This window comes from Pholcus phalangioides, unplaced genomic scaffold (genome assembly GCF_987345545.1).
Source record: "Pholcus phalangioides strain wild (caught in Gottingen) unplaced genomic scaffold, Ppha-v1.0 ptg000010l_1, whole genome shotgun sequence".
In the NCBI taxonomy this organism is placed as follows: Eukaryota; Metazoa; Arthropoda; class Arachnida; order Araneae; family Pholcidae; genus Pholcus; species Pholcus phalangioides.
In genome coordinates this window covers 25,601,178-25,627,616 of record NW_028301603.1, presented here as the reverse complement: position 1 = coordinate 25,627,616, position 26,439 = coordinate 25,601,178, and the positions used below count along the sequence as shown (strand labels likewise).

The 26,439-nt window shown below is 33.7% G+C and overlaps 1 protein-coding gene across 2 annotated transcripts in view; it reads left to right on the top strand.

Moving 5' to 3' along the window:
* The window catches only part of shn (zinc finger protein schnurri), a 289,957-nt gene that overhangs the window by 54,952 nt on the left and 208,566 nt on the right, over positions 1–26,439 (top strand). For both annotated transcript variants that reach the window (XM_089237935.1, XM_089237936.1), the window contains exon 2: positions 14,371–16,680. In XM_089237935.1, coding sequence (XP_089094061.1) covers positions 14,803–16,680 — 1,878 coding nt within the window. In that variant the 5' untranslated portion in view covers positions 14,371–14,802. The remainder of the gene's footprint in view (positions 1–14,370; positions 16,681–26,439) is intronic.

The window sequence follows — 26,439 nt, the reverse complement described above, 5'->3', positions numbered from 1 at the left end:
TTCGTATTTAATCTCCTGGGCTTTGTGTATATCTAAGCGAACTGAATATTTCAAAAATCGAGAATTCAATACAATTTTTAAAATTATTGATGGGGCGGAAAATCCCACTAATTTCCGCATTTCTACAGTAAAATCGACAATTTTAGCACTGATTTCTATGAGGAATCACCCTTTTCCTGACTCTCAAAGCGATACTGATGATGATTATGATGTCTATTCAAAAAGCCTCATTACTGAGAGTGTATTGAAAATGTGGCAAACCATTATAAAGGCATAAACTATTATACATATACTAACAGGATTAAAGAAGTGACAAACCGTTGTAACGGCATATACACTTCTGAAACGCATTGCTAGGGAACCATGGTAACCAAAGTAAATGTTCGGAAAGTGATTGTTGAGGCCGAAAAACCATTGTTGCCGGACAGTTTTTTGCCCACTTCGGGCATTTGCCCTGGGCTGACGAAATTTTAAAGTAGCCTATCGTTCAAGTCGGGTCCCATTTGGTATATGTGCAAAATTTGGCGACGATCGATCTAAAATTGTAGATTTGTATAGAGAACATACACACACACACACACACACACACAGACAGACAGAAAATCAATTTTATAGATATAGATTATTGAATATTATAATAATCAATAGTTGTTTTTTTTATACTTTCACACTGTCAATGCCAGTTAATCAAGGTTCTACTGTATAGTAGTAACAGATTTATGAAAAATAATCAGCTATATACAGGGTGATTATAATTTAAGTTTTGATTCCAAAACTATACAATAAGTACTGATCGGAATGACCTGAAAATTTGCATGGATACTCCTGAAGCAATGGACGTTTCTTTTGCAAAAGGGAAAAAAGTGCTAGTAGTGCAAAATGTGCAAGTAGATGATGCTGTACTTGGCCAGCAGTATAATATTTTGTGCAACCACATCATTTCAGCACTTCCACAGCATCAGTGTGTGGATAGAACTTCTATCAAGATGCACATTGCAATTCCAGCGAAGCAGCTGCTGAAGACCCATTTTGACAGGATGCACCTTAACCCTTGCAACTTCTGGCTGTGGGGGTACCTCAAAATGTTATAATCAGTGGTCAGATCGCAAACTTTGGTGAATTGCAATCTCCAGCACATTCCCTATATGTTAGAAGTTCCTCAGGAATATTAACGGGGGGGGGGGGGGGGAACGCGTTTGGTTTAATGAAGCTGAAATTGCAAGCACATCCACATCATGACCATGGCATACTCCGATTCTGTTGTTGAACAACAATTTTTGTGCTTTCAACCTCAGGTTGGACAACATATTTAACATTTCTTAAGTAAGTTGTAGCTATTTGTTCAATTACTTCGTTTTTTGTGATGTTTCCATGAATTATGAAATCGTGCAATGCTATAATTAAGGTATCATTTTGCCATGACTGGCTATCGTTTCCATTCTGTGAGCAAATTTCCCACATGTTGGATGATGTCATTAATTTTACATTTTTAAGTATTTTTTCCCCTTTATCAAATAAAATTGGATTTTTTCAGGAATATTCATGTCGATTTTCAAGTCATTCTGACAATCGTTCTTTTTTTACAGTGTTTTGAAATCAGAACCTTAGTTATAATCATCCCGTATATCGTAAATCATTGCTAATTAATCTGCATTATTTATGCTTCATTAAATACATTATATTCACCTAATTTTTATTACTTTTTGCAAAATAGCTTCATAATTAAGCATACTAAAAGTAACTGGAGAAAAACCTTTATATACTATATGATTAATAATAACATTGAAAGAATTTTCAAACACACAGTAATCCATTGAGTTAAGCAAAAAATAATTAAATTGCAAAAGTTGGTTTTTGTTAAAATTTAAGAAATATTTACTGATTAATTAGTATGGGAATAGTGTTAATTACGTTAATAACCATTTTATTTTAGTTAATTATTAGAAGTTTGAATGATTTTTCAGAAATTTCATTGTTTTTAATGTTAATACTATTTAAAACAAAAAAAAACGGTTTAAACCAAAAAAAACCTGGTTTAAAGAGACTTGGACAACATGAGGCCCCATGTTTACCTTGTAAAGGGCGTGTTTAGAGTTACTTTTTCAAAACTTTTTTTTTTTTTGGTGCTCAGATGTTCATGATAGCATCTTTTTCCTTTTTATTTTTTGTTTGAAGTAAAAAACTACTCAAATGTTTTCTCATTTTGTTTCTTTGTATTGGTGCACATGCTTGACTTTGTGCTCTTCCTTTGTTGTACACAGTGCTATTTTTTATATTTTTTCAGTTATTACTTTCGTAATTAATACGTAATTTGTGACATACATAAATATGAAGTAGTCAAGCTGAGATTTTAAGCACGGAAATTTTCTATAAAATGTGAATAGTGCTTCGCAAATTTCTAGTCTTCTGCATGAAGCATGAACACATTTATCGATGTGTTTTTGAAACATGAAAAATTTTGTGCACTTGTTCATCTCGAGCATCAGGAAATTATAGTGCCACAACTATATAACTATTGCAGTAGTACATATTATGCCACTGTTTTCATGACAGAAAAATATGAATTTGAAGATCATGAAAGCAAAGAAATTCAATAAGTCATTGGTGTATGTTTTGTGGTTATGGGTTATTTTGTGTAACTCTGTATGCATAGGTGATTATTTTGAGCTGTGATATTCAAACAAGAATTAAAGGAGGGGAAGCGTATAAAAATCTCAAATAACAAGTGTTTCAATTTATTATGCATCATTTTCCCATGCCAAGTGATGTGTCTATACAGCAAAGGTTTTTTTTTTCCCAGAGGGCTTCCTTGTCTCCAAAAGACCAATTATGAAACTTAGAACACATTTTAATGATATTGATTGTGAGGAAAATAATGTTTTTGAACCACAGTCCACAAAATGTATTGAAATAATTATATATATTCAAGAAATCCACTGAAAATACCTTCAGATATGTTTCTGAGTATGAAAATGAAAAAATGAACGAGTCTCAGTGTCTCGTCATGTATAATGTTCACCAAATTCGTAATTATTTTCCTGTTCACATGCCATATCACTTTGTATAAATACACAACACATTGAATAAATCACACCATAAAAAACAACTTTAAATGTATCGCTGACTAACTAAAAGCCCAACAAGTGTGGCTTTTTCCACCTCACTTCGTCTGAAGTGCACAAAGTCGCAAACCTCTGACACATTCAGAATGATAAAAAAGGTATTAAAACATGATAACTCAAACAAATGTTGAATTTCTTAAACTTTGAGTGATTTTTCAATTTCATGAGGAGTTTTTGGTTTGGAAAAAACATTTTCATAGGAATTTGTTTCTGAATCTTTAAATACGTTTTTCTCAAAATGTGTTTTTTTACCCTTGCATGCATGATATCTCAAGAACTAATTTTCAAATGAGCTATGAAATTTGGTAAGAATGTGCTCCTTTGCTAGGTGCATAGAATGAACCTCAATATTGTAGATACATTGAAATATTTTAAAATTTTAGGAAATTCATAAAAATAGAATTTTTAAAGTTTTTGAATTTTTAAAAATACTTCTATGTAATACAGTCTCAAACAGCTGCTTCATTCTATTAAACAGTCAATTCTAACACAAAACAGTTTTTTTGTTTAAAAATATACATAAATTATGAAATCATGAGCACAGCAAAGGTATGTTGAAAATTTTGACAATATTTTTCTATTTCATTTCAAATTTAAAAAAGAACACAATAATTTTCTAAAATTTGAAGCAAATACAGTAAAGAATAGAAACCCTTTAAAATATGTACAAAAATTTGAAGATAATATTGTTATTTATGATTTTTAATGGAATTTCCCCCATGTTCAACAGTCCTGTGCCCCTTAAAAGCAGCAGTTCTTGAATTATGGGTCCTTGGAAAGACTTCAAGGGTTCTGTGAACTTGGATGCGATAACAATTAACTCATTGTTTTTACATTGCTACATACAGAATATTATTTTGTAACGAGGTCCATGACTTGCATATTTCTTTTTATTGACATTGGGTCATTAGACTTCATCTCACTGACACACATTGTCCATGGAACACAAAACATTAAGCACCCTTGGTTAATCCACTTTAAAAAAAACACTGAGAGAAGAATTAAACGAATGAAGTCATCAAAAGAAATTGTTTAAAAGTGTAAAATTCAACTTATATAAAAAATGTGGAGCTCTGCAAAAGTTCAAAGAAAGTAATAAAAAAAGAGTCTAAAACTCATTCTCATATTGCCCCTCCTAAAAATCATATTGACCCCGAGTGGGACGTGGGGTTCCACGTTGTGAATCACCAGACATCACCACAGCATCAAAACCAGTGTGTTTCTAATAAAATTAATGATTATTTAGAGTAAAATTATTCAATACTGCTGTAAGAAATGTTTTTCCCCTCCTTAATAAAATGTTCCGATATATTTCACTAGGGGTCATTCAAGTATTATGTCAGCATTGATGGAGGGGGGTTCCCGATTTGCTGACTTTTGATGGCAAGAGGGGGGAGGGGGGTTTGGATGATGCTTACTGCAACAATATTTGCATACCCGGTATGTTTTTTAGATAACTTTTGGTAGACAACAATAAGGAATGACACTATTTTTCTGTAAACATTTATTACATCATCATCCTCCTCCTCCTTTTGTGTCCCGTAAGGGAAAAGCCTAGGCAAATTTTGCCCATTGCTCTAACATCAAGTGGTATGAAGAGAAACATTCTGTGGAAATTCCCAGAGTTTTTGTGGTCACTCTGGGCACAAAAGTTATGGTATCGGTTACCATTATACTGAATCTCTGTATGTGAGAAATTATGGAAAACCGCAACCAGTAAAGGCCATATCAGAAAATTTGAGGCTGTTCCTGTCCGCGGAGGAGCAGCTTCAACCACTTTTTTTTAGAAAAGGAGCAGAGGTGGTCTCAGAGAGATATGGCCGAGAACTCAACATAAAGTTAAGGGCCATTCAAGTATTATGTAAGCAGATTTTCAGCCATTTTTGACCCCCCCCCCATATCAGCAAAACATTTACCTCCCTGCCCTGCCATCAAAATTTCGTCAGCAGCTTATTATATTTCATATCTTCAAAAAGGGGTGGTTGATGATGTAAGCAACCTTCGAACACCCCACCCCCCCTTGTTATCAAAAGTCAGCAAATCCGAAACCCCCCCTGATGCTGACGTAATATTTGAATGACCCCTTATTAGATAACGCATGAGAGTTCAAGTTAGAGCAGAATTGAAACTCACTATGTATTCAGGTGTTTAGTGTAATTGAGGAAATTGACCAGGTTGTAAATACTCGAGCATTTACAACTTCACTTAGTTTCACCTGATGATCACCGAAGTAGTTCCTTCTCAGGATAGAGAAGGCGGGACATTGTCCCACATAGTGGAGTGGAGTTTCGTCATCTTCTCCACACGCAGGACAAATGGGCGAATCTGCATAGCCACAGTTGTGTAGGTGTTTCGCTAGGTTAGCATGACCAGTGGTGATCTGTATAACCTGTCGAATTTGTTTCCTGTTCAATGAGATGAGTTTTTTGGCAATATTCGGATGGGTTCCCAAGGCCAGCTTGGCCTGTCTTCAGTCCTGCCTTGAGTTCCATTGCCGCAAATGTTTGTCTTCTATCCATTGTTTGACATCTCCTTCGATGGTTGACATCGAAACAGGATAGAAAGGTTCAGGTCCAGATAGCTTCAGGTTCGCTGCCTCTTTGGCTATCTGGTCTGCGAGTTCATTTCCCTGGAAATTTACATGACCAGGAACCCAGTAAAGGTTGATGGCAGCCCAATGCTGCCAAGTTATTCAGCATGTCAGTAGTTAAGAATATAGTTATATCGAGGTTTCACCAATTCCAGAACTGATGAAAATTCAGAATTGATGGAAAATTCAGAAATTATTAAAAAACAATTCCAGATATAGTGGAAATTCAGAATTATTTATTTCTAAATGAAAATGCAGATTTCCAGAATTTATGAAAGAAATTATTGCTGCTGTAAATGCAGTCCCCCCCCCCCCAATTGCAGATCCCGTTGCGACCGCTCCTTCCTCACACCATTAAAGGCTTTAATTTCAACAATAACACATAATTCTTGAAGTTTAGGCTGAACATCCGTGAAATTTTAAAAAAAAATACCTAAATTGAAAAAAGCAACCCACACGTTTGTGCATTACAGGGTCTAAATAGATTATGCATATAATCGCCGGTAAAAGTGATGAATGTTTCGAACTTAACGAGACAATTGGTGCATTACCGATATGCTTTACTGATTCAACACATTTACCGTAACATACATTTAATTGCTTCAAAAAACTTCATATCAAATATAGAAAGACACATACCAGAAATTTCTTATTCGAAATGGATTTGCCACCGCATCCCTCTTTATTTTGGGTATGTGAGGTACTACTTTATTTCCATGGAAATCCCAATTAACCTACCCTATTCTGCTGCATATAATCTGTGGATTATATGTTAAAAAAAATCATGTTGAAATAAAAACAAAACGTCGAAAATGAGTTTCTTAGTGTGGATCATAGCTGAATGAAGAGTTTCAGCTTTGAAAAGGCTTTAGATATTAGCTTATATACAGCCTTTTCTTTGTGAAAGAGGTTTGATTAGTGATATTTAAGTTAAAAATTTATTTACAAAACTTTATTTTTTTTAATACAGGGTTGGCAATAAGTCCGTAAAAACTTTAAAGATTCATAAAAACCGGAAAAATAACCAAAATAAAAAACGTTTTGCAGGGTTGGCATTGCTAGGTCACATGAATTTTTACAACACAAGAAAAATAACAGAAAACAGTCAATAGGTGGCGCTGACGTACACAAGTCAAGGAAAAGATACGCAAATAACGAACAGAATACCTCCAAATCGTTTATTACACCAGTATGTATTTCAAATGACCACCACAGCGGATAACACATTGCAGGCGAGTCATAAATCCAGCAACGGCAGAGTGTAACACAGGTCCAGATGTATACATGATGCCATTAATTACAGCAACAATCGATCAATAATCTACAGAAAAATGATAATCATAATGCAGAAATTTTAAATGTTTATGTTAATAAGATTTAAAGTCAAAATATCACAGTCATAATTGAAATCTTTCTCACCAATACAACGATGGGAGAGAAAATATCCATATGACTAGAAAGTCAGTAACATCCACGTTATCACCATTCTTGACACCTAGAAATCACCCGGGACCATATTGCGGGAACCTGATTACCACAAACACGGATTCAAGTGGCTGTCACATCTCGTCATAGGCACAATAATCTTTCACCAAGAGATTGGCAAAACGGCGATGAAGTACGGCACTGAACATGATCACCTGTATAGACCCAGCGAGACAGCGATCGAAAGGTGGCTACAACATCGGCGGTTCATTCTTCAGGGTGAGTACGGAAATGCACAAAGCGTCTTTATCGTGAGCTATTTCATACTGCGAAAACGAAGAAATGAGCGCGAGAGGATAACATGCAACCGGTATTTATGGGAAACTTCCCCGACCACGCAAGGTCACTGGATCCAATCATAGGCTATTCAAGAAATAATACCAGAATTTGCATAACATAGCAGTTGAACAGTCTTATCTCAAATCTGGTAACAGCCTGAGGATCAGCTGCGATTGCCCAAACATGATCATTGAGACTGATCTCAAAGAGAGCAAAAAGGCAAATATTCAATAAATATAACTATATTGACATTAAATATGGCTTTTCTGCTGGGCCGTAGCATGGATATGCTACATTACGTCATTCTCACCATTTATTCTTAATGGCATCTTACTCTGTTCGCCAAAAATGAGAAAAAACTTTTGCTAGTTTGTGGGTACCTGAACTAACATTCTCCTTAATGATGAGTCCCCTATCACTTTAGTGACCTCTAAATGTTTCACAGATCCTTCAAGTGCTCTGGAAATGTGTTCGGACTGCTTAAGTGTTCTGGAACTGTACCATGCATCACCTCAAGTGATCTGTAATTATGCCATGGATCACTTAAGTAATCTGGGAATGTGCCATGGGTAACTTGAGTGAAGTATAACCATACTGGGGCCGCTTGACCCATTTTTGACTGCCGCTTCTGCATAATGCTTCATTTAAAAAATTTCTTTCAAATACTTTTCATTCAAATTTTGTATAAATTAACATTTTTGGGAACTAAAAGGTCTAATGAGTGTCATAGTATTTTTTAAAATTTGTTTATAACAAAATCTGATTTTTTATGAATTTTCAAAAATGAAATTCTCAGTAATTTTATTCCGATTTTCTATCTGAATTTTTTTTTTCCCTGACCATGAACAGAAATAATTTTTTTACAAATTGAAAAAAATAATTTTTCCCTTAACTTTTTGTGTAACATGGTCCATGAAGTTCCCCAAAATTACATTATAATTACTAATTATTTTGATTAAAATAAGATAATTAATTTACATTAATTAGAAATTTAATTAATTGGAAATTTTCATTAATTACAAAGAAAAACATGCTAAATTGATGTCAAATTTTTTTAAACTTCAAAAATGTTATTTATGTAAGCCAGTCATCATGTATAAAAAAATTGTGCGATTCGGTCACGAATTGTAAGCATGGTAAAAAATGGGTCAAGTGCTCTACAACTGTGCCACATGTCACTGAAGGGATCTCTAAATGTGCCACGGATGCCTTAACCCTTTGAGGGGCACTATATAAAAAAAATTTTTTTGGCCGAACTAACTTCATATACTTGATACATAGGACTCATATAAATATGTTTTGCAACTATTCTTTTATTTTCATCAAAATCCAGCGAACAACAGGTGGTCGCACAGCGGGGACACCTAGAACACTGAAAGCTTCCCTAGAGTGTAATGCAGGAAAAGCAACACTTTGTTTGAAAAATTCCCTTTCCACTGATTTTGTAGGCCAAAATGATCAACATAAACATATTGATAGCTGGTAAATTTTTTTCAATGAGATGGCAGTGTAAATTTTCCTTCTTGAGTGGCATATAAATTTATTCGAAATGCTAAATTTTCCATCAGTGGCACTGACAAAAAGAATGAGAACACCAAGATTGGCTATGTATCCGGCATTGGTAGAATTTACTGAGATGGTCCCACTTCTTCCTTGAAATCTGGGTTTTGGTTTTTTTCTCGAACCATATGAAATTGTCGAGAGGATTGGGCAGTGTATCATCATCAGCATCATTTTCGTGATAATCCATGCAGTAAGCTTTGTTTTATTTTCTTTATCTGGTGTATCATCAGATGCATTAGACTCCAGATCAGAGAGAAGCTCTGAAATTAGTATAATATTGCTTCAACTATACTTAGGAATTTTATAGGCATTTCACCACCAATAAAAGTAATGAATGCCCAATAATCAGTTTGGGGAGGAACTCAAGGCGAAATAAATTCCAGAAAATAAAATTAAAGCAGTAGAGAGAGCATAGAAAGTAGTCGTCAAAAGAAAAAGCTGCTCTAAAACCACTAGAATGAAAGAATGGTTATGTGTGGGACAAAAAAATAACATATGTTGTGTCTTCCATTCTAACCCCCGAAATTTCCACCACAAATACATATCTGAGATGTTTCAACACCATTGCTGCTGTCACCCATTTTCTAGTAAACAAGAAAGAGGGAAGAAAATGAAGAAAAAAACAAGGTCGCTTCGTCTCCAACAGGTGGTTTCACACTGACGTCACTTGGTGTATCTCATTGCTCTAGGTGTGCAATGTCCTCAGTATGGAACCACCTTTTTAAAACTTTCATAATTTGATTTTAAACTATTCTTAAGTTTATTGAATGGCTTGATTTCAACAAATAGGGCAAAATCTATAAAAAAATCAATTTTTGAAAAAAAAAAATTATATTAGGAAATAAATTTTAAAACAAGTACCATAAAAATAGAGAAAATGGCGGATTTTTTTACCACTTGCAAAATAAAACCAGTATGATGCTGCTATCTCTGACAGAAAATCTAAATCTTAAGCTATATAATAGGATTTAAATGATTACTGTGCGAAAATTAGTTATTTTTTTGATGGAATTTTGAAAAGGTGGTTTCGCTATGGGGACACCGCGCCGGAAAGGGTTAAGTGTTCTGGAACTGTGTCGTGGGTCACTTAACTGTTTAAAGGCCGATTTTTCATAAATGGAACATAGTTTTTATTTGCAAAAACATCGGATAAAAATTGATTCAAACATTTCCGATTTTTTATTGTTGAAGAGTTCAAAGTATATTTTGAAATAAATTCAGAAACTTTAGGTTAATATAAACTTTTTGACAGTATTTGACATATTTTGGGCATTTTTTCTCCATTTCGATTAAAATTTGTGAATTTCAATTTTGAAGTAAATTGAAAATTATTGTGTGTGTTTCTACCACTTGATATATCAAAGTAAATCAATTAATTTTTTTTACTGTTACACATGAACAAGCTATGCACGTTCAAAACACATGCCCCATTTATGGAACATTGACAGCAGGATTTTAGGGATATCTAATATCAGTGCGCCCGTTTGATCCCCAGGGTGTTCTCGCCATTCAACATGTGTATAGTGGCAAATTCTGTATAATATGACAGAGAGGGATGTGCTTCTTGGGGTGAATTGTTTATATTGGGTGAGTATTCTTCATTCTTGCATTCTCAGAAATACATGTTTTTGCAAACCGCAGACTAATCAAACCGAGATCAGCAATCGTAGATAGTCTTGTTATGTTCAACTGCACGTAACCATGTCCAAAATCCAAAAAATATCTCACATTAGAAGAAGCTGTAGGATATGTAAAAACTCTTAGATGTATATAACTAGTAGGATATAGATAAATGCCAATTACTTGCTAATGAAAATAGGAACATCATGGATGAGATGTTATTGTTGAAAATGATCTAGTGACAACAGTTCCAACTGATGTATGTGGAATGGTAGATATATTTTGTAAAAAAGGAGGATGAGGTATTAGAAACTCCCAAAATGTAATCTTCAAAAGCTATAGGGCAGAAAAAATGAGCAAAACGTAAGTGCAATACTCATGTGAAAGTTTCAAGAAAAAGGTAAGACAGCTTTGAGCAACCTGAAAAAAAATTTAAAAAATAACCATTGCATGGGATAAAAAAATTATTCTTAGAATCCAATCAAAACGTCAGCTCCAGATTCCATTGGAAAAGATTTACCATATGACCATTACAGCACGTTGGAAAATTCAGAGTTGCAAGAAGCTTATCATATTTTGCATTTGGAATTCTGAAGAGAAGTGACATGAACCGAACCTTCTACGAATGAAGGAGGGGTTAATTGTTCATCCAGGTCCACGTTGTCAACTGAAAAAAGATGTCAGGTCATCTGATGGCCATTATATTGTGTGTGCGACGCAAGGACGGGGTGCGGTTTGCCAAAAAACACTAAATGTTACCAATGCGATAAACGGGTCAATCAAAGATGTTTTCCTTCTTTTATCGTGGACATTAGAAAAGAAATTGCATTTTCTGCACATATTTTTGTTTAAAAAATTATGTTTTTCGAATGTATGTGTTTTGAAATATTTCGAAATATGTGTTTCGAATTTGAATTTGTAGTAGAAAATAGAAAAGTTTGTGTGATAACTGTACTCAGAATATATAGGCGATACCAGTTTCCGCTTTCACCTCTAAGTGCAGATGTTCCATTTATAGAACATCGTGAAAACAACGAAAAAAATTTTTTTCTTCAAATTTAAAGTTGATCAAGACATGATTATAGGTATGCAAAAGGACCTCAAATTCCAAATTTCAAAACAATAAGTGATTTTGTTCATAGTTTGGAGTTTAAACGATTAAGTGATCTATATGAATGTGCCACGAGCCTACTTGAGTGATCTGAAAAATGTGCCACATGCAGCTTTTTAAATTCTCTGGAATCGTGCCATGTGTCATTTAAGTGACCTGCAAATGTGCCGCTTAGTTCATTTTTACAAAATAAGGTTTGAGGGACAAATCACATCCGATAAACCTCAGGGGCACATATGGTGTGTGGGCCAAGAGTTTACCATGTATAGGTTAAGGGGTGGGTCGCAATTAATTTATTAAAAAGAAATTTTGAGTTTTTATCCTTCAAATAGCATTGAAATGAACAGAAACTGGTTATAAATGTATTTTCTATGAAAATTTTAATTGAACAAAAAATTTCATCATTAAAAATTTTTTTTTTCTTCTGGGGTACTCATGGAAACCCTCCCCCCTCCTGCATACATCTGTAATCCTAGCAGTGTGAGTTAGAAGATAGGGAGAATGCTGACTGAAGGACGGACGGGGTCAAAAATGGATAAATAAAAATTTGACAATACTTAAATGCCCCCCAAAGTGTATATTTATCTTTCGTTTACTAATATTTTTAAGTACCCATTATTTTTTTAGTTAAAATTTCTTTAGTTCTATATTCTTTAAAGAAAATGTAGATTAATGACTGGTGAGTCATTAATTCAATTTTCAGTCATTAATTCTAATTCTCATAAATATCCGGCGCTGCCCAGGTTTTCTTCAATGAGGCTTTTTGGATCATGCGATATCTCCCTCTTTCTTTGAGGGACATGCAAACTGTGTCTAAGTTAACCAATATGGCCACTGCCTGTGTGAATCGTGAAATAAACAAACCTAGATTTAAAGAAACGTAGAAAAGAATTGTGTGTTTCCCCTTTTCCCAAACTTCAAGTTATCCATCTGCCTGTTTCTGCCTACAAAAATGCTTAATTAAAGCTGTAGAATTTCTTCGATATACTTAACGGGCCCATAATTAATTTTAAAACAACCTAAATTATATTAATTTATGCAGTTGAATATTAAAAGACAATACAGAGACATTAATTTTCATGTTTGAGAAGATATAAATAAATGGTTGAAATCAATGTTATTGCATAGATAGCCAACTCAAAAGTAGGTCCAGCTAATCATTTTATATTTAATTTTGTGGGCTTGGTATCTCTAAGCTGACTCAATATTTCAAAAATCGAGAATTCGATACAATTTTTAAAATTATTGATGTGGTGGAAAATGCCACCAAATTTCTGCATTTTTACAGTAAAATCAGCAATTTTAACACTTTCTATGGGGATCATCCTTTACCTGATCCTCAAAGTGATGCTGATGATTGTTCTGATGTCTATTCGAAAAGCCTCCTTACTGGGAGGATTGAAAAAGTGGCAAACCATTATAAAGGCTTTTATACATATACTGGTAGCTTTAAAGAAATGAAAAACCATTGTAAAGGCATATATACGTCTGAAATGCAATACTAGGGAACCACTGTAACCAAAGTAAACTTTCCGAAAGTGATTGTTGAAGCCCCAAAACCATTGTTGCCCAACAGTTTTTTTTGCCCTGCTCTGACGAACATTTAAAGTAGCCTATCCTTCAAGTCAGGTCCCATTTGGTATATATGCAAAATTTGGTGACGATTGATCTAAAATTGTAGATTTGTATAGAGAACATACACACACCACACACAGAAAATCAATTTTATTTATATAGATTGTTTAAAGATATCATGATTTAAATTTTAAAAAAATCTTATATTAAATGAAATAAATCAATTTTTTTAAAATCAAATTCAACAGCCCTCTGCTTTTAAAATACCATTATTTTATTTTGAGCTGCACTTAACTTGATAGAACCAAATTTCTCTGTCTTGTCAATCCAAAAAAGGGGGAAATTAGAGTTTACTGACTTGCATTTCAGAATTTCCCGATCGTGTTGGAATTTTCCGCATCAGTCAACATCAATTTCTGACCACTAGGTGATTATATGTTGCAGAAAAATGGATGATTAAACGTTTAACATGCTGTTGTGCCCCCTAACATAGATTAATGACAGAAGATCATGTTAAACATTTATTTAAACAATGATAATACACGATAAAAATAACAGAAAGTTTGATAATTATATAAAACAACCAGCAGTAATGCTATAACATGTCGGGTACTTAAAATTTCAAAAGAGAATTTAAAAATTCAATTTGCACACATGCCACTGTACACTTTTAATCAGTAAAGGTCTTTTCAACAATGGTAGTTAAAGAGATAGACACAAGTTTGAACAGTGACTTCACTTAGCAAATAGCAATTACAAATTAGCTTTTTTTTCTATTAGTGATGTCACATAATTTATGTTGAGACAGAAATGCTATAAATTTCTGTGATTTAAGTGTCATTCATGTTTCTCAATTGAAAGATGGCTTTCTTGACTTTTTATTGTTTTAGTAATAATTAAGTATTTTTGTGAGTGCTTATTTTAGCCACTGAGAGAGATTATGCAATCAAAGCTTTGAATGATAGTTTTTGTCCTCGTTATTTTTTCTGCAAATTTTATAACAGTTCATTTAATTACCCTTTCAGCTTTTGCCATCGATGTGGGGAATTCTGTTTACATGGGAGTTGAAAATGTTACAAAGGCCTATCAGCGTAATAAAAATTATGAAAGATCAAAAGAACATCTACTGAAAGCAGTGCAATTATATTTGAAGTGGATACCCTTTTTCTTTCCATAGAAATAGAACTAATGAATATATTGTAATTAACAATTACAAAATGATGAAAGACAGATCCCATAAATTTAGCTTGAAAAAGAAAAACTTTTCAAATAGCAATTTTTTGTTCTGATGAGCAACAAGGAAAAACAAACAAGCATTATAAAGCACAGCACATTCAGTGTTAGATCTGAGGTCAACTCTGATGCCAATCTATTGAATCACATTACTTGTCCAGCTAAAACTTGCATTCGAAAAAAATGTGTTATTGGAAATTCCTGTAATATCAAACATCGGAATTATGGAGAAGAATTCATCTTTGAATTCATGCCTATCCTCCATTGAAACAGGACAAATGGCTAATACAGTAAATGGTTCTTGCAGAATGAAATTAATTTCACATTCTGCTGATAGTTATGCAATCGACAATCTTCCAAGCTCTGTTTATGGTGTTTATGCATCAAACATAGAACAGATTTTACCTGGCTTGCAAATCGATAGCTTGAAAATTTTAGGTGAAAAATGTGTAGCAGACTATGTTCCTGCTTTACAAGAAATCACCTCCAATGAATCAAATGAAACTGTATCTGACTACACAAAGAATGAAATACAAAAATTGATGACATTGAAAATGAGTAAATTGAAAAAAATCATTTGTTCTAACAATGATTTGGATATTAACACCAAAAAGTTAAATCCAAAGTTACCTGTTCATGAAATGACCTTACCTAAAATTCTTGAAAGAAATAACATGATTCCGAAGAATAGAGCAACAGTCTGTAGCTCTGATTCTATGAAATTTTCCACCAAGCCTAATGCAGCAGCTTCTATCAAATGTGTTTTTTCTGAAAGTATTTGTTCAAATTCTGACACTAACTCGTATTCAAAACTACAGTCAGCTCTTCTTGGTGCCAAGTTTGATGGTGCATATCCAGAGATTGCAGTGAAAGGTTGTTCATTTTCAGATAAGAATAAAATCGAAACTAATTCGTTGCTAAAACATGATAGCACTGTGAAAGACTCTTTGACATTCAACAAAGACTGTGAAAAATCTGAGGAAAAGGCACATAATCATAATTCTGAATATTTTAAAAAGTGTGACAAACAGCTTTTGGAAACAATATCTGTTAATGAACATGGAATGATTGAAGCTGCAACTAAAATATCTGCACCTATTGCTAACTCTGTTTGTTCAGTTGTAAGAGTGAATGTTAATTCATCTTTATTGAAGTCTGCAGATGATTGCTACAGGGATTTAGAGTTTTGTAAATACATCCAAAATGACAGGGTTAGAACACTTTCAAAATCATGCTTTTCATTGCAGAAAAATCCCCAAAATTGTTTTAAAAGCAATGATATATGCAATGGTTTTAGTAGTGATGATTTATTCAGAAATGCAATTGTATCAGATGTGCAATTATATTCTTCACGTTTTTTTGCCGAACAAAAACATTTAAAAGATTCTTATGAAATCTCTTGTACAGTCTTTGACTCTGATGTTCCAAACATATGTCTAGATGTCCATGAATCAGAAAAGGTAGCAAAATCAAATTCAGACAAATGTAATTTCACAAATGAATCGTGTGTTGAAAACAGTCCAGCTCTTTTGAATGAAAGAAAAACACAAAATGTTAATGACAAATTTGATCTTGTAAAGAATTCCAGGAATTTTTCTTCAGTGCGTCCAAAATCACTGCCATTTAATAAGAGACCGCTATCCATGGTAAGTTCTACATTAGTGAGTCCAGATACGCCAAGACCAAATAAGAGTTGTAAACAGCTTTACATTAATGGCCATGCTTATACCTATCTGGGCTTGAAATGCTCTACGCGATCTACATACTGCTGTATTTATCAACCACAGCCTATGTTTGTTATGCAAGAAACTGACCCAACTTTGTCAATGTATTCAAACTGGCAAGTTGTTCCATCGCAAAAAGAGCTTGAAGATCTAACACCTGGTCAAATTATAGGTCTATATAATTCAAAGAAACATAATTCAAACATTATTTATACTTCAGCTTTGCTAAATATGCCAGTTTTAGCTACCCATTCAAGTTACTCTGCACTCTGCTCTCAAAAGATGAAAGAAAGTGAAATTCACCATTCACCTAAAATTCAACCAGTCAACTTCGAAGAGAATTCCATTGTGGGAAATCAACAGATGGAGGATGGTCAGGTAATGAAAATTAGCCTTTGAACGTTAAGAATTAAAAAAAATGATTTGAAAAAACTCCGTATCGATATAATCTCACATTTTCTCCACACTTTTTTTTTTTTCAAATTAAAAAGCTTGTCTGTATTAAAAGCTGACAAAGAAGGAAAAAATACTCTCTTTTCAATATTTACAAAATTACATTATCTTCTCATGTCAATCATCAAGAATACGTCATCTTGCATGATATTTCCTATAAAGTGGATTTCGTATCTTATGCATTTCCAGTAGAATCATAATTTGAAGTCACACAAATGAATCATAAGCCTTACATTAAGTAAAATAATAAATGATATCCTGTGAACTGCTGAATTCTCCAGAGAGATGAATGTGCGATTTGTATTGTTGTCAGTGGTAAAATAACTACAGCCTTGAAATGATTTCAAATAGGATTTGAAATTGATTGGGTCAAATGTGATAGATGGTATTTTACAATCATAACTTCATAAACTTTGAGCAGCAGATCTTTTTCTTCCCTTTTTTTTCATTAGGTGCTGAGCTAAAGCAGATTTATGTTCAGAATATAGTATATTATTTAGATCACATTGAGAGCCCCAATTTTAGGTGGGTCTCAATGTGATGCCCACTGGCACCATGGCACTCAATATAGGGATTGCAACAGCGTTGGGTTTTTACCTGGAAATGGTAAAAACTAGATATTTACCGGTAAATATAGTCAGGGGTCTGTACAGCCAAAATTTGGGTCAGTTTTCTGAACCCTTCACAAAATTCCAGATCTGAAAAACTGACCCTTCACTAAATTCTGGATCTGAAATCACTAAATTCTGAATCTGAGAAACAGACCATTCACAAAATTCTGGATCTGAAATCACTAAATTCTGAATCTGAGAAACAGACCATTCACAAAATTCTGGATCTGAAAAATGAACCCTTTGCAAAATAAAAAATAATGAAACCATAAATTTGAAATTTCATTTCTTTTGTTATAGATCAGCTAGATTATTTTGCTTCCCCCAAAATTACTCATTTCTCACAAAATTAATGACTTTTTTTCACAAAAATAGGACCTTATAAAAAAGTTGGACCAATCCCTCACCATGGTAAAAAACCTTGTATATATGTATATATACACACTAGGCAGGGCCGCAACTAGGGGTGGAGCAGGCGGGTCTCGTGCCCCGGGTGCTAAACCCGAGGGGGCACAAATTTCATTCTGAAACCTCTCCTTCAACATTACAAGGGGGCATCAAAATGCGCTCTTGCCCCGGGTGACCAAGCATCCAGTTACGTCCCTGACACTAGATTTTCACCATATATAATTAGCCTCTATGTATTGATAATTAACATGCAGAGTAAGTTTTTCTATTAACTAATGAGTTCAATTAAACTTAGGAATTAATTATTAAACTTTTTAAATTACTATCAGAGGTATTATTTTCGAAGGAAAGGGGGTGACTAAGTGACTTCTGTCTGTAGTTCAAGGCGGTAAATTTAAGTAATTTGTGGTCAAAAACAATTTTTAAACAGGAGGAGGGAGGCAAAATATTTAAATAGCAATAAATCTGTCTCTGCTATTTATAAAGATACGTTAACTAGAATTTATAGCATGTATACTTTTTTCTATTAATCCATCAGCATATGATAATATGAGCCTATCTTTATAGTAGGGCTTGACAAATGAAAAAAATATATATATTTATGCACTAGTGACATTGCTTAGAAGCAGGGTTGGCAAGGTTTTGGACAGTACGGTAAATACCGTGGTTTTTACCGTACTGTCCAAAACCCTCCTGTCCTAAACTGTCCAAAACCTCCTATTTATAACTATAAGTGAAAAAGTTTGTAATTTGATAAAGAGGTAACTTCTATAATCAATTAAACTTTATATTATATAAATTATATTATTAATTACATTAAATTTAATAAAATTTTGAAATTCAAAACAGTATATGCAAAGGGTTGGAAACGAAGAGGAAACATGAAGAGTAAATTATTTTTCATTTTATAAATTTTTTGTCAATTTCTGAATGTTTTTTTTCTAATTTGAAAACAATACAGGGTGTTTCAAAAAGTTAGACCAAATATTAGAGAGGTAGTAGAATACCCATTTCAGTACAAGAATATTAATTAAGAGCCAGGATTTTTTGCTGTGAGGTCAGAAATTAAACTGGCTAGAGGTGTGCAACAAGCACCCATTTTCAGGGCTCCCACTCGTCCTACTTTTCAGTAAAATGTCCTACTTGCTCGGGTTTGTCCTACTTTTTACAAAATTCTATCAACAAAATTTATGTAATTGAGCAGGGAATCCTTGATATATTGCCAAATATTACAAATGTTGGAGATTACAATTAATGATTCTGCCAAAGCAGAAATTGTATCACTTCAAAGGTTATTTGGGGACGGGCTGTATGTGGACCATTTCATTTATTAGTTTTTCATTTGCTTAGTTTGAGGGTTCAATAATTATAGTAGTCATTAAAAACTTCTGCTGGTTGAAAAAAAAAAAAAATTTGTATTTATTGCTCTTCATGGTCTTGGACAGCAACTAACATACATAATTCAAAATTATGGTGCAAATAGGTGAAACAACAGTTTGCATTACAAAGCAGTTGGATACATAGGCCTATTTCAAGTTTGGTGATTCTGATGCTACCCAATAGCATTCAGTTGTCTTCTGTATTTTTAAGGCATGAATAGGCGTAAACAATATTTACCAGAGTTGGCAAGATTTTGGATAGTACGGTAAAATATAAAATCGTACTGTCCAAAACCGTCCTAATCTGTCCAAAACCTCATATTTATAACTAAGTGAAAAACTTTGCAATTTGATGAAGAGGTAACTTCTATAATCAAATAATAAACTTTATATTATATAAATTATATTATAATATTAAAATTACATTAAATATAAAATTTTGAAATTCAAAACAGTATGTGCAAAGGGTTATATGACTGATATCAGGTTATCAAACAATTGAAACTGAACTGTCTTGAGGTTAGATATTAGATTTATGAAAACATGAAAGATACAAGAATGGGATAAAAAGTTGTTGCATGGAAATCAGAAGAAAACAATAGATATGACTACAGAATGAAATTAAACTTACGTAATAATCGAGCACTAATAATGAAGCACAGCTGCACCTTTTAGCATTCAATATAACACATAACTAATTTAGCTGCCCTATCTGTGCCAAAATGATTTCTAAGATAACAAAATTTGAAAATATTCTTTCAATTGATGCATAATTTGGGCGACATGAAAATAAAAAAAAACGTGTTAAAGACAGTCTTTTGATAAGCCTTCTTCCAGTGTTTTTCGTATTGAATGATAGAATTGTAATTGTATGAATTGTACAATTGTATTGTATTGATAGTATTGAATGATAAAATTGTAAATATAGCTTGAATTTATTCGGTAAAATATTAGCTCCTAGCCTCATAACCGCAGCAATTTAAATTTAACAAAAACTTTGGGTCTTGAAGTCTTTTATCATTATATAGGCGTAATCAGTGTTTGTGAAATTGTGTTTTGTTAGTCATGAGTAGGTGCTACATAGGTGGCCTCATTTTCTTCAGATATATTTTCCTTTATTTATAATTAGTTTTTAAAAGTTGAGAATGTAAAATAGAAAGATCTATATTTAAAATTAAAAAAAAAAGTTTGAAAAGTCAAAACAGAACAACTTGCATCAAATAAACACTACACCATTGATGTATATTCACATCATTATATTGCTATTTAATAAAAAATAATATTTATGTTGAGTTTCACAATAATGCAATGATTATAACTGTGACTATGCGTATTTGGTAACTTCAATATAATATATTTTTTAAAGAAAAGTGTTTGGAGAGATTCGGCAGGGTTTTGGACAACCACTGTACTAAATACAGTACCTGCTTCATAATCATACATGAAAAATAAGATGTGGAGTAGAAATAACATTTATGACAAACTAAAAAACTGAAAACAGTGTTTATATTTAAACAGTTATATACGTGATATTAATTTACTATCAGATTTCCAACTTAAAACCATCAATTTGGTGAAAGTTTATTTAGGAAAAAAAACAAATGACACCTTTTTGAAATATTTTTGATTTAGTTTTATTTTCTGCTAGTATTTTTTGTAATATGTTAGTATCATGAAAAAATACAAAAAATCCAAAAGGTTTCCACATAACATTTTGAAACTTGGAGGTTTTAGACAGTTTCAGACAGTTTATCCCGCGTGTCCTGTCCAAAACCAGTTTCAGACGTCAAAACCCTGTAATAATAACAATAAATCTGTCTCTGCTATTTATAAAGATACGTTAACTAGAATTTATAGCATGTATACTTTTTTCTATTAATCCATCAGCATATGATAATATGAGCCTATCTTTACAGTAGGGCTTGACAAATGAAAAAAAATTTATATTTATGCACTAGTGACATTGCTTAGAAGATAAACATAATTCTTTGCTCAAGAGAAATGTTGCTAAATATTGGTTTTTTTTACTCAAATACCCCCTTTTTTTTGCTAAATGACAAACAGAAAATGAAATCAGAAAATTTTGTGTCACCCATAGAATTCAAGTGAACAATTACATACAGAAAATTTTAGGTGCCAATATCTATTTTCTAGGCACCATGGTGACCTGGTGTCTAGGGTCAAGCCCTGCTTTGTGACTAGAAAGTGTATAACAATAGATCAAATCAGCATATTATAATTAAATATGCATGCTAGTAAGAATTTAATAATTTTATTGTTTTGTGTTCACACAACATTATATCAAAATTATGACTGTTTTTGGGAAAAGTAGGTAATTATTTAAAAAAAAACTCAGAAGGTGGTAAAAAACCATGGGTTTTCTCTGGACGGTAAAAACCGCTGGAAAAAATGTTTTTACCAAGACACTCTCTGTGCAAACCATCAATGGTAAATACTGTGCCAACTCTGGATTGCAAACAGGTATTGTGAGCAACTTGCCAGTTCTTTTTTTGAAACCAACATTTCCATATGAAAAAAAATCATTTTACAGGCTTTACATACTGAATGCATGCATTCAATTGATGATTGAATCTGTATTTTTTTTACTCGTTGAAAAGAGAGCCACTGATTGGCATACAATGAGTAAATGTGTTCAAACTTCCTTGCTATTCTATAAGTAGGTATATAGTAAATTTTTTACATGAAAAAAAACCCTTTCTATTGTTATATCAATCCGGTACTTATTTGTAAGATAATGGTGTGTGGCCAATTTTTTTCCTCATTTCTATCTGATGACTAACTGCATATAGACGATGCAGCCATTTTCTTACTTGCCGCTCATGTAAGATTTGACTATTTTGTCACATAGTGATAAAAAATTTGCTGTACTTGAAATGATGAAACATGATTAAAAAAAGGACAATTACTTTAGATTTGTTACTTCAAAAAATTGCATAGTGATGCAGTTATGAAGAATATGCGCAAATATTCTACTTTTATACATATAAGGGGGGGGGGGGAGGAAGTCCACTTTTGTCGGAATAAGATCTTAGAATTGTATTTGTATTAACTCTAGAAAAATGAACCTCTGTTGTTTAAACAATGTTTTCTTTTAGGAGTGGCGTAGTCGAGAAAGAGATAGCTCCTCAATGAAAATTTTGCCTGCGTATGCACCAATTCTCCTAAATGACTTTTGATCTCCAAAAAAAATATTTTTTTTGCTTTCATTGTCTGGAGGAATGAGCACCTAAATAAGAAAAAAAAGTCCATTCATGTTATTCTTAGGGGGGGGGGGGAACTGATTCGATTTCTGTTTTTAAATTGAGAGAAATGAAAAATGTGGAAGAACTTTGCTTCATCTGAGAGCAGTGCCTTGGCTTATTTAGGTGTCTTGGCTAGAGTTCAAGCTCATGGAAATAGAGCCTTCTCTATGGGACCTTGGCATGTACCTAGGCATGATTTCTTTTTCTTGGAGTTTCTGTTTCATGACTAAAAATATAAAGCTCCCATACTGTTGCTCTAATAAAATGTTTTGATTGACATTGTGACAAAGTTCTTCCACAACCGCGATCCAAGATAAATATAAGCATCACAAGCAAATGCAACAAGAGTCGAGAATTAGAACTTATTGAAATTAACTTTTATTATTGAATTTAACATTATTTAAATGTATTGAATATATTTGGAAATTTTGACAAAGATTGAGTTTCAGCATAAGTCTTGCTCTGTCGATGTGACAGTATGGATCTTCAATCCATGGAGAATCAGTCTTTTAAAGTGTTCTGCCATCACTCTCAAACTACTCCACCTAGTTCCTTTACTTTGAGAACCTTAGATGACGATACAGTAGCCATAGTTGAATTCAAGAACACCGATGATGGAGGACCATACTCCCCAGGTGGAGTCAGCATACGACCGATGCAGCAAGTTACGGAGATTCAAGATGAGATTTAATGCCCTGAAATGATCTCCTCGCTGTCACCTTATGTAGGGTTGGTTGCTGCCAAGGCGACCAGTCGACACTGATCTCATCCCCCATTTGCATAACTATTATTCTGGAGCCATCATATGACATAAGCAGCAGTAATGCCATGTTATTTTACCGTAACAGCCATGAGGCAGGTGTATCCCGCCGACAATATGCCACCACATCTGACGACTTCCGGTCGACCCCAGACGAGACTTGATATTTTAGATGAATTATTACTATTAGAAATATATATTAATTAGCACTTATTTAAAATTGGGTGCCTCCCCCTCTCCCCCACCGGCCGCGTGCTCATACCATTACAACATAAAGTTTATCAAATAATTTTCTCAATACAGCCCAGATGCAGAAGAGTCTTGAAACTAGGACAGTTTTTTTCATTCTGACTGTTTTTGATTTTCGTGATGAACCAGATCATTTAAAATGTTGAAATTTCATGATGTTTCTCTAAAATGTTCAAATATTACGCTGCCCAACTATTACAGTGGAACTTCGGTTAATGAGCTTAATCTGCTCCATCAACATGCTCGTTATCCGAACTGCTCATTATTCGAATCAAACTTCTTCATAGAAAATAATGGAAACTTGGATAATTCGTTCCACAATTATTCACATGAAAATGGCTAATAAAAACATCATTCATTCAATAATGCAACAATAAACAATACAATGTAAAATAAAATAAATATAATGCCATAAATAAATAATACGATAATAATACAATAATGCAAATTAACTTATTCTAAATGACCAGTGAGAGGAAGACTATCGTTTAGGGTGCCCTACTAGCATGGGTGGAGATACAGAGACATGGGGGGTACCCCTCCCCCCAACGTCATAGGTAAAGCCAACTGATCTAATATATTTGCGTATATTTGAATTGACATAATCATGCCCCCAGACTTTCAAGTCTATCTTCGCCTATGTTACTAGGGGACTCCTGATTTCTCTCTTAGTCTTCTCCAGACGAGATCCCATGCATAAGCTCTTTCTGTGGTGCACAATGGAGATTCATCAGTTCGCCTGTGGATATTACCATGTTCTTCCACTAGTTCTTTAATGAGGTGCTCATGAACCTCCAGTCCCATAGTCTTCTCCAAGGACACAATCTCTCCTTGTTCATGTGCTAGCCCCCTCAAAGTCATATTCAATAATGCAATCAGCCCACAGTTTTCTCCAAGCACAATTAAAAAAATGCTTTAAGTGCATATACACGTGATTACGATAATACCAAGAGTTTCATATTGTAAGCAGTGACATTTGTACAGGAGTTCATTTTTTCGAGTTAGGCACTCTGTCCGGAGACTGTAGGAAAGAATATTACCTACAATTTCGCAGCACATGTGTTGACAGAAGCGAAAAACCATCAGCTCAGTTGCGACAATGTGAAATAAATAAATGAAGTTTGAAAATTTTGGTCGTAATGAGGATCATCGCTCGTTAATCAAATCAAAATTTTTGCTCATTATGCCAGTTGGGAAGTTCCACTATAAGTTTTAGAAAATAATTTGATGAGATATTTTTAGTTATACCTTGAAGGATCATCACTAGTCAATTTGACCGGTTATGTTATACATATTTTAACAGTCATTCGCAGCAAATATTTTGTTGAATCGTGCGTGACATCAAAATTTCTACTTTACAGATATGCTCACTTCTTGAAAGCATCCTTAATGATAAACTAATTACGGGGACAATTTCACAGTGACTGATGGCATTAAATTTTGAATTTTTTTAGATGTTAATAACGCAATAATAAGTTTCTTGATTTATTTGAAATTTATGACACAATGTCTCAAAGGTTGGGAACTTAAAATTGAAAAGATCAGGATTAAAAATTATTTCTTTTGGACCATTCAAAATGGCATGACTGACCTTATGCAGAGCTGCCAATTTCTACGGATTGTACTTTGTAGTTTATTGCGGCCATCCATAGAAACTGAGCTACGAGTGACACTCTCAATACTACAGAAATTGTTTTAAAAAAATTGGGTCTTTTAGATTCTTAGTGTTCCACTTATTTTTAAAAATTGCATCAATCATTGCCATAACAATGAATTTGTATACGCATGTGAGAGAGTTTGAGAGAAGGCAATCTTGGGGCCAATTTGTTTTGTCTGTGCACATAAGGCAATTTTTAAAGTCATGTCTAAACCCATTGCTCCTGATGCCCAAATGCGCAAAAACCAGTTTTCTGTCAAAACCACCCCACACTGGTCTAAAAACATGTTTTTGCACAGTGATTCAGCACAGCGGGTCAAACTACATGGTGCATGGTTGAGCTCACAGAACTTGTGTTAGACAATGTTTCATCATAGGTGCCATAGGAGCTCTTATACGAAGAAAATGGGGAAAGAGTTTAGGGTTGCTAGATGTCCACATATATATATACGGTCCACAAGGGTGTATGCAGGTTGGGATTGCATTAAATATTCATGAATTAGTAAGGGACTCTGTGGCCTTGGAAAGTTGCTTTGGGAGGCCTGAGCCTTCTAGGTTCCAATGCCAATGAGGTGCTGTATTTAATGAACTTTCAATTAAAATGTAACAAAAATAATTACATTTTTGTGTGATTATTTTTTGTTGTACTATGATTATGTTGTCCTGGGGGGGGGGGGTTACCGCCATGACAAAGCCAAACATTCACCACTACTGAGAAGCTTTAAGCCCATGTTGGCATGTCTGAATAAAGTTAAACAAGCTCTCTGTGTTTTCTTTCTTCCCATCAGGCTTTGTTGTAACCCTACAAAGTTGTTCTTTCTACCTTCCTTTTATTTCCATACAATTATTAGTGACTTTTTCCCGCATATAATGTATCCTTCTGCTATATATGTGTAAGAGCAAAAAAGGTTGGATGAGGTTGAAAAGAGTAATCTACTTTGTATGACTACACTACTGTTTTCCTTTCTTTTGTTTTTTTTCCCTCAACTTCTTTACTTTTCTCTAACATGCAGTTTGATTAGGTTACCATATTTTTCACCGATTCGTCAAATAGAGATCATCAGAATTTCTTGCCAAAACGTTGTCAGCAAAGCGGTTAAAGCACAAATGTTGGTCTGTTCTCGTTTTGAAAAAAAAAAGACGCCACTTCAAGCAGCAATTACTATAGTCGATTCGTATTGCTTCAAATCCTGATGTTTCATGGAAAACATTTCATTCTGCCGAATTACAAATTTCTATTTAGCAACTTTGCCGAACATCGAGCGTTAAATTGCTGAATGACGAGCATTAAATTGCCGATCTCGCTAAATAGCAAGTGCTGAATCACCAAACATAGTGTTGATTCTTCCAAAAAAAT